Source organism: Sebastes umbrosus, chromosome 18, assembly GCF_015220745.1.
Source record: "Sebastes umbrosus isolate fSebUmb1 chromosome 18, fSebUmb1.pri, whole genome shotgun sequence".
Classification (NCBI taxonomy): Eukaryota; Metazoa; Chordata; class Actinopteri; order Perciformes; family Sebastidae; genus Sebastes; species Sebastes umbrosus.
Window position 1 is genome coordinate 16,422,197 of NC_051286.1, and position 10,305 is coordinate 16,432,501.

The window sequence follows — 10,305 nt, forward strand, 5'->3', positions numbered from 1 at the left end:
TCGTAATATTACGGGAATAAAGTCATAACTTTACAAGAAAAAAATTTGTGATATTACGAGAATAAAGTCATAAATTTACGAGAAAAAAAGTCGTAATACTACGAGAATAAAGTCATAACTTTACAATAAAAAAGTTGTAATATTACGAAAATAAAGTCATAACTTTGCGAGAAAAAGTCGTAATATTACGAGATTAAAGTCATAACTTTACGAGAAAAGAAGTCTTAATATTACGAGAATAAAGTCATAACTTTGCGTGAAAAGAAGTCGTAATATTACGAGAACCAAGTCGTAACTTTGCGAGAAAATAAGTCGTAATATAACGAGAATAAAGTCATAATATTACGAGAATAAAGTCGTAACTTTGCGAGAAAAGAAGTTGTAATATTAAGAGAATAAAATCATAACTTTACGAGAAAAAAAGAAAATAACACGTAAAATTACTACTTTATAATATTACGACTTTTTTCTTGTAAACCTATGACTTTATTTCCGTAATATTATGACTTTATTCTCGAAATCTCCTATTTATTTATTTTCCTCAATGTGGCCCTAATTCTCCGTCGTACCGTCGTACCATATACCTACAACAATGATAAATAAAAACCTTTAAGATAAGATAAGATAAGATAAGATATTCCTTTATTAGTCCCGCAGTGGGGACATTTGCAGTGTACAGCAGCAAAGGGGATAGTGCAAAAAACAAGATGCATCAGCTAACACAGTAAAAAAGAGCTAAACAAAGTGTAACAAAATATGAACCATTTAAATAGAAGGAAGTATAAAAATAGGAGCAGTATATACAGTATAGACAATAAACAGACTATTAACAAAATTGCACAAGTGGAAAATGATATTGCACCATGACAATGAATGAATGAATGAATGAAATTCCACCTGAAAATATCAGGTTATTGTCAGTTTTTTGGTGTGTAAGTGGTCTACTGGGAGCAGTGCTGGTTGTGGAGTCTGACAGCTGCAGGAAGGAAATAATAATGCCATACAGTTTATAAACCCTTTAGAAACGGTGCCTTATCAGAAAGTAGTACCACAGTTTCTTTTTTTGAAAACCACGATAAATGCAAATGCAGCTTTTTAATCACTCCTTTTTGTAATGGAAAGTTATTTGCAAAGGACAAAGTAGGGAAAGGACTGATTGAAGGGAAGTGACTGAGGCGAGTAAACACAAACAATAATGGGACGCGGCCCCTGCTCTGCAGTCAGCTGACTCAGCAGTGTCACATGACTGTCGTTTCCTTTCCCATTGGAGCCCCGGCTCACCTTATTTCTTTACACTCGGTCGGAGACGTTGTTTATCACGGGGTTTGTTGAAAGGTCTGAGTGGAGTGAAGTAAGACACAAGAACTAGAAGAAGAAGAAGAAGAAGAAGAAGAAGTAGGAGTAGAGGAAGAAGAGGAGGAAGAACGAGATAAGAGCAGAGATTTGGAGTTGAGGACTTGAGCGCATCCTCATCCGTCTTCCTTCCTGAGAGCAAGTCACTGAATCTCAGTAAGTAACTTATCTTTTCACGATGTTAATTATATGAATGTATACCAGCAAGCAATGTATTTGTATCCCATTTTTTTTTATGATAAATAAGTTATTTTGTCAAATATTGAGCACAGCTTAATAGTAATAATAAGTAAAGAAATAGAAATAGTAATAGAAAAGTCAGTGTCAGGTATCAACATATACTGTACATCTTACAGTAAAAGAAAAAAGATAATTTATGTTGAGATTGTTTATTTCTACATGTATTCTATCTGCCATGTTAATGTCCTTTTGTAATAAGCACTGTGATCTGATTCAACTTGAGTACTATATGGGAGAAGTCACCTGGCAGGATGCTTCTTTCAGCCACAGTCACACCCAGTCAGGTGATGCCCAGGGGGTGTATGTATGTATGTGTGTGTGTGTGTGTGTGTGTGATGCCCTTCAGTTGTTATGACCACACTGACTCACAGTGAAGATGTACTGACAGTATTGTTGTGCACAGTCTGAAACACCTGAACCGTGATCTCATCCATCATACAGCACTTACATTGTGTTTCCTTTTCCTCTGCAGGAATGCATTTGGCGGTGCTTCTGTTTGTCTCTGCGCTCTCTGCGGCCACCTTCGCCCTCGACAATGGAGTGATGAGGACGCCTCCCATGGGCTGGTTGGCGTGGGAACGATTCCGCTGTGACATTGACTGTGAGCACGACCCCAAGAACTGCATCAGGCAAGCCAACATAAATGAATATGACACTCTGTGATCTCACTAGAGCCTCTTTAAAAAAAGCAGCAGGTGTCACCACCTTTTTCAAATGATGAAATTGCATCATTCGAACAAGCCAAATCTGAACTCGCCCTTCATGTGGCGTCACAACTGGAAAAAATAACCATATTCAGTATCTAAAGCCACGTTTCCACCGCAGGACAGGGTCTAAATTAAGTTCCTGGGCCTTTTCTTCCCTCCCAAAAAGGCCCTGGTCGTGGGGTAGTACTTTCTGAAAGTACTGGAACCTTTGGGTTGGAGTTTGTAAGGTTTTGTCATGTTGCTTTTTCATACGTCAGCGGACAAGTTTGCCTAATCTTTGCTGGTCTTTAGACCTTTATGGAAACACAGATAACAGTTGTCTGAAGGAACCTTTTACTTCCTTGAATAGTAGTTCCAGGGGGAAACCCGGCTTAACTTTTTCAATTCAGGCTCTGAATCAGGTTTGAAATGAAGGGCGTGGGCCAACATTACTGCCAGCCAATCAGAGGAATAGTTTTGTGAGTAATGCTACAGGTGTGCTAATTAACTACAAAAATATTTTAGTTACTTAAGAATGGGTGTGGAGCTCTGGGAACCAAACTAGTTTTGCGGAAATCAAAATGTGCAAATGTGCATTTGTAATTGGTCAACAGTTTTTTTTCTTAGAGTTTGTAATAAAGGCCTTTAGGTGTTGTTATATCTACTTTGTTAAATCCAGCATCCTTTTTTGTGAGAGAGCTCAAGACTCGATTGCCAAAAATGTTTTTGCTTTTTAACCTCTTCCTGTTACCATTACAGTAAGGAGCACTCTTAAACTAAACACCTCATTCAACAAATACCTTCACATACTATAAAAAATCAAGTTGAATGCTACAGAGACATTTGTTAAAGTGTCTATAATCAAATGAGAATGTGAAAACAATGTGGCACTGTGAAAGAGGTCACTCGTAGCAATAAACCTATAGACAATTCCTGAGTCTGCAGTTCCCCTATGCTTTATGGAGCTTTATAACGAGTTCCAGGTTTACATATTTGCTTATCAGATATGTTGGCTCTGTTCCACCTTCTAATGAGACATGTCTGTCTTTTCCTCCAGTGAGAATCTGTTCATCGACATGGCAGACAGGCTGGCAGAGGACGGCTGGAGAGAACTTGGCTACGTTTATGTGAACATAGATGACTGCTGGTCCTCCATGAAGAGAGACGAGAAGGGACGGCTACAGGCTGACCCGAAAAGGTAAGGGTGCTGTATATACTGTATGCTGACACACATACACACACACACACACACACACACACACACACACAGAAGGGGTTGTTCCTCAGTGCAAACATTAATATGTAACTTCTAAACCAATAAAACCGTTAAAGGTGATGTGACAATGTGACAGTCATGCAATCATATGACTGACAAAAAACATTAGCAGTCAGTAGTTTCACTTGTGTATGTGGTCACGTGTATATTATTACATGCAGCATCAGCATAAGTATTATGATAACTTGGAAGTGAGAAGAGCGATGAACAAATCCAAGCACACAAAAAAAATCACACTATGGTTATTATCTTAGATAAACAACCATAGCGTTTCTGATTCAGAGTTTCACTACTTGAGTGCCAACGCACGGTATACTATATGTATCAGTCGAGGCCAGTGGACAACCTCTGGGTCTCAGAAGTGAAGCCAATTTTGCGGAAGTGCCTTCAACTTGCATTCTTTCTAATAGCCAGCAGGGGGCGACTCCTCTGGTTGCAAAAAGAAGTCTGATTGTATAGAAGTCTATGAGAAAATGACCCTACTTCTCACTTGATTTATTACCTCAGTAAACATTGTAAACATGAGTTTATGGTCTCAATCGCTAGTTTCAAGTCTAGAGTCAAATAGACCATAACGCAGGGTATCCTTTAGGGCGTGGCTACCTTGTGATTGACAGGTCGCTACCACGGCGTGGTCCGGTCTGGGAGTTGTCTGTGTTTTTGTCTTACAACTTTAACCATTTCACAGTGTGTTTTCAGTTCATGGAAGTTAATTGTAACATTTTTGGTCACCTGAAAATGTCTTTTTCAGCCTTCGGTTGTACTTAGATCCAACCAAACTGCAGTCCACAAACCAATAGGTGACGTCATGGTGACTGCGTCCACTTCTTAAATATAGTCTGTGGTGGAGGTGTAACTATTCACAAAGTTTTTAGTAAGATTTTATACATTGTAGTAGCATCATTCTATGCTAATTTTATGTATTTTCAGGACACAGCAAAAAAGGAGTGCCCGAGACTGTGCCTTGATTTCATGAATTGTACGTCTTTGCAGTGTGCACTTTGGTCTAACATTACAACCGTTTCCTCACTCTCCCTCAGGTTCCCAGGAGGCATCCTTAAACTGTCGCGCTACTTGCACGACAGGGGTCTCAAGCTGGGCATCTACGGAGACATGGGTACACACACCTGCGGGGGCTACCCCGGCACAACACTGGACAAGATCGAGCTCGACGCTCAGACCTTCGCCGACTGGGAGGTGGACATGTTTAAATTTGACGGCTGTTATTCTAATGCCACAGAGCAAGAGCAGGGTAAGAAAGGACGAAGCAACTTTTACATTGTGGTTGTTGAGATGTTGCTGACTTGATTTAACTCCACTTCTTCTCTTGGACAGGTTACCCTCTCATGTCAAAGGCTTTAAATGCTACGGGCCGTCCCATCGGCTACTCCTGCAGTTGGCCTGCCTACCAGGGTGGCCTGCCACCTAAGGTATAATCAGGATGTCTCAAAGTTCATATCATCCACCTAGAGCTTTAGGCCTGACAGTGTTACATAATTCATGTCATTGAAAGTCAGTGGAAGTAGACTCTGTTGTGAGGACTTTGTTCTAATACTTTAAATCCACAGTTTATATTTTTACTTTGTTGTGAAACTGATTTATGTTTTCAGGTAAACTACACTCAGTTGGGAGAGATCTGCAACCTGTGGCGTAACTATGGCGACATTCAGGACTCTTGGGCCAGTGTCCTGAGCATTAGTGACTGGTTCTTTGAAAACCAGGATGTCCTGATACCTGCAGCTGGACCTGGAAAGTGGAACGACCCTGATATGGTCTGTTCAACTGACATTATATTCACATATTTACTGTTTACTATTTACTATATGGTCTTTCAATGAGGTTATGAAGCACCAATGGTACAAGTTAAATAAAAAGCCCTACAGTTAGTTAAAAAAGTGCTACAGGTATGAAATATTATTTCAACTTCCTTGATTGTGTGATTTGGACCTCCACAGCTGATTGCTGGCGACTTTGGCCTCAGCATGGAACAGTCTCGGTCTCAGATGGCTCTGTGGGCGATTATGGCTGCACCTCTCTTCATGTCCAATGACCTGCGCACCATCAGCAGCGGGGCCCGCAGCATCCTGCAGAACAAAGTGGCCATCGGCATCAACCAGGACCCCATGGGCATCCAGGGAAGGCGCATTGTAAAGGTGACACACCTTTGCATGGATTGTAATCAAGATGAAAAAAAACCCCAGAAATTAGCTGGTTAGAGTTTTGACTTCTGTGTTTAACTCTTTTCTATCCTCCGTTGCTCACATATGCATGTCTTCTCAGTCTTTGTGTCATTCATTATTCTCATTTTCTCGTCCATTTCTTTCTGCCAGGAGAAGAATGGCATTGAAGTGTTCCGGCGCCCTCTGTCTAACAATGCGAGTGCATTGGTATTCTTCAGTCGTCGTACTGACATGCCCTACCGCTACCAGACTAGCCTCAGCAAATTCAACTACACCACCGGCAGCTACAAGGTATGTCTTTAAAAGTCTTCTAGACAGTCTTTTTACATTCAGGCAGGCAATGTATCATCTCTGGTCCACTCTCGTCTCCTCAATCGATATCTCTATCCTCCCTTGTCTGTTGTGCCCACTCATCCGGCCATTGCCATCTCCAACGATTGTGTTACACTTGAAGCGCCTCTGAATTTACTATAACCACAGGAATCAAGCCCTCTTACCATCAGTAATGGGGTCCATTGCTATTTAAATTATACAGAAATAATTATTCTTCCTAATCAGCACTTCAAAGTCAATTTTTATGCAGATGATACACTTTCATACGCTCCCAGGTTCCACCTCAACCTGATCTTTGATGCTTTCTTATTATCACTTCTTATTCATAGACTTGTTTTAAAGATGCTTAATACGGGATTGGGAGCATTTCTATTGCCTCTAAATGGCTCTCAACATGGCGACGGTTAGCTGCAGTTAATGGTGCTAACAGCACTAAACACGGCAAAAACGGCGAAAGTCCTGACAGAGCTAACGGTGTTTACCTGAGGGGGAACCGGAGGGTGGGGTGCTACGCTTCTGCAACGACGCCGTCGGGTGGGACGGTGTTATCAGTTGTAACCAGAGAGCAGTGCAGAGCAGCGGTCACCGATTATCTGTCTGTTCTAAACTGTAAACGTTTTGTTCAGTCAACTTCAATGTCTGCACTTGATTTCTGTACTGTACTCTCACGTTGCCCCATCATTACTTTACTTTAGCGGCTGAACTTGTTTATCATAGCGCATAAAGCTTTATCACTACCCATCGTTGCTTTCTGTATCTCAAGGTTGCATGGACTTGGACCTTACTTAAAAGAAGGAATAATCATCTCATGAAATTCTTCTGTAAAGCTCTGCTGTCAAAACTTCCAAACTACCTCAATCTTTTCTCTCATTTAAATGATCTAACTAGTACATGATTCAATCACTACGGTACCAGGTAACCTGTATGCCGGTTGTCTGATTATGAATGTTTCTTGTTCTCAGGTCTCTTTTGAAGAACAGATCTAAATCTCACTGAGACTACTACTCCTAATGTCTTAATTACTGTATCTATGTGCTGAATTAATTTGCTGCACTTTTACTTCGGTGTTGATCCACTGGACACACATGATTAATAGGGGGGAGGGCAAAAGCGCCCTCTTGGATAACCCCTATGGTAGATAAAACATGATAAAGAGCCCTCTAGGGTGCCCTTCCAGTGGAGAAAACATGATAAAGTGCCCTATAGGGTGCCCTTTCCAGTGGAGAAAGTGTGATGAACTACCCTCTAGGATGACCTTAACATGCTGCCTTACATTATGTAAAACCTTCTGTGCGCTGGTGCCCCACTGCTTGCAGCTGGTGCCCTTTTTATTTGTTTGCCCCTCAGACAGCCGGAGTCCGGCACTACCTGTTTTTATATTGGAGTTTGCTAACCAGTTAGGCATGAGTATGGCAGGAGAATCACTTTTTTCTCTTTTACTCCACCTCAGATCTATGATGTCTTCACTGAGAAGACCGCGATGCTGAAAGACTCCACTGACTTTGTGGTGTCAGTGAACCCCACAGGTGTGGTCATGTGGTATGTGTCCGCACCCGCCAAACTGAACCTCCGCCAGTTCTATAGAAACGGCAGACTCCAGGGATCTGCCTTGGATAATGATGAGAACGCCATTCCTCGTGACTTCCTCTGATCGCTCACTGATTGAACTTTATCACGAAATAATCACAGCACTGCTTCTGCCTCAGTGCGGTGGCTCTTGATGAAGCGTTTACTGACAAGACCTCACACGTACATCGTTAGGTGCTCAAAGGACTTCTTAAGAACCACTTAACGGTGACGTGCCAATGAATGCCAATAAATTATGTCATCTTAAAAGGCAATATCTATTCCAAGTAAGGAAATCACTTTAAGCTCAGGGGCAGCAATTTTGCATCTGGATAATCTAAAATTCTTCACTTGATTCTTTTTCTCAAATTCTGCTCTTGCAGTTTTAATACTGATCAGGCGAAAAGGTCCAAAGCAAAGCACACTTCATATGATGGTGAGAAAAGCAGTGATTTTGGACACATGTAAAGTGTTTCTGTGCTTCACAGAGCATGAGAACTGATGATTATCTCTATTATCTCTGAGATTGCCAAAGCTGACAAACTGACTGTAGATCAGCACTACGACTCATAAGTCTCCGCTGCTCTTATTGAAACATTTCTTTTAAGGAAGTAGTCGGTAGTCTTAAGCTGTTCCAAAATGCACAAAGAAGGATGATTTAAAGGATTTTTTTTCTGAATGTTTACATTTAAATTGTGCTTTTAAAGGAGAATCGTTTTAGCCTGTCAAGATCTGGATGTTGCACTAGTTATGATAGTAATGAACGTGTGTTTAGGAAATGAAGAACATTTTTATAAGAAATTATTCTGTGAATTATGCAGTTTTTTTGTCTTCACTGAAATAAATAATTTGCTCTCCATCCATCAGGTAAAGGTTTGTGTTTCATTATGTTTAGGTGCAGCAGTGCTCATCTTGATGTAGAATTACCTCATCGGACTAAAAATCACTTTTGTTCTTTAGACTTTTTAATAAAATAAATGGACTCTTGCAAGAAGATGTTGATGAAGATGTAACACTACAGACAAATGCATGTTTTACTGGATGGCCTTAACCCAAAAACCTGGCAATAAAAGGCCCAATAACACAGACGGATCCTGTTGAGTCTACTTCAGAGACAGTTGAGGCACATACAGTTCACACAGACATACTGCACTTTCAGCCGGAGAGTGCTGTGTTTTTGCACCACACATCCGTTGAGTAGGATGTGACCTACATGGTTTCAGTTCAGCTTCTATTAACTTTCCAGGTTCATAGTTTCCTAAAATGGTAATAGGCTGTTATTCACTTTTAGCTTTCACATCCCAATCTCAAAGCAAGTCTCGACTTTTAAGTTGTGGTTCTGTTTCGGACACATTTATCATTAATCAGCATACAATTATAGATTCTGTTTGTGTTTGTTTTACTCTAAGAATTACAATACAACAGTTCTATGCTACACAGAGACACATGATTACCTGTCTCATGCACTACTGTCGGAATATAGTGACAGTTTTATAAAAATAACTTTTTTTAATCATATGTGCTCCAATCCTATTCACTGCTGCTTTAAGCATTTAGCCAACATGAACACAGGCACACATCCATATTTAGCCACTAGAGGTCAGCGCTGCTCTTCAGGGTGCATGGCCGTGACAACGCGGGCCTTCCACTCCCACCCGCTGCCAAAAAATGCACCTGCTGAAGAACACAAGGACAGTCAGCCGATTCGGCTCAGTCTTTTATCTCTCTGTTATGATTTGCTCTCCTCTGGCATCACCTTCTCCCATTTTGACACGTACGACAATGTATAAACTCTTTTTTATACCTTATCTTGTCCTTCAATAACTCTCCTCTCTTTTATCCGCCATCCATTAATTCTTCATTGTATTCATTCTACCTCCTCATCATTCCTCCCTCCCTTCCCTCCTTGTCTCATTCTGCTAAATCCTGTGCATCACCTCTGACCTTGGCCCTAAAGCCCCGTGTTTACACACAGTCTGGAGTAGTCACATGAGTGTGTGCATTGGCATGCATGCTACTGCATGTGCGTACGTATGACATGAGTAAACTTGTGTTGCATGAAACACACACACACACACGTATCCCTTCTAGGTCATTTCAGGCCAGATCAGCTGTGTGTATGTCTGTGTGTGTGTGTGTGTGCGGAGGGGGGAAAGATTATCTTTGCCTTCCTTTCTTTCCCTCTCAGTCGTCTCACATTTCCGTTGGCTGGCCGAACACGACACATCTCTCACTGTCAAGGTCCCCGCCGTTTGGGAACATGACGTGGGAGACGAGTGAGGGAGTTTGGATAGAGAAAAAGAGAGAACAGTGTGAGGATTTGAGCAAAAAGAGGAAGGCGAGGTTGCCAGAAGTCTATTAGAAGGTGCAAATGAGCGAATGAAGGGGGGGAGTGTGAGAGATGAGAGAGAACGAGGGAGGGGGGCGAGACGAGGAGCGAGAGCGTTCCTGCCAATGCTCACGTAGGCCCACAGCTGCAGAGAAGCGCAGTTGTCTTTGTACCCCCTCCCTCCCCAACACCAACACCGGCACCCCCGATTCAAATCGGGGGTTGATCCCCCCCTCCTTTGGGCCAACACACACGTTGTTGTTGTCACGCTGCTAGTCACGCTCTCTGCCTCGCGCCTCTAAAATCCAACCCAGAGGGAAGGGGGCGCTGGGGTGGATAGGA

The 10,305-nt window shown here is 41.7% G+C and overlaps 1 protein-coding gene across 1 annotated transcript; it reads left to right on the forward strand.

Moving 5' to 3' along the window:
- Window positions 1-1,237: 1,237 nt before the first annotated feature.
- Window positions 1,238-8,500, forward strand: LOC119477075 (alpha-N-acetylgalactosaminidase-like). Its single transcript, XM_037750928.1, has 9 exons — window positions 1,238-1,509; window positions 2,066-2,222; window positions 3,337-3,477; window positions 4,596-4,807; window positions 4,891-4,985; window positions 5,166-5,327; window positions 5,511-5,708; window positions 5,886-6,026; window positions 7,519-8,500. Exons 2-9 carry the CDS (start codon window positions 2,068-2,070, stop codon window positions 7,717-7,719), a joined length of 1,305 nt encoding a protein of 434 aa, XP_037606856.1. The 5' UTR covers window positions 1,238-1,509; window positions 2,066-2,067; the 3' UTR covers window positions 7,720-8,500.
- The last annotated feature ends 1,805 nt before the right edge of the window (window positions 8,501-10,305 follow it).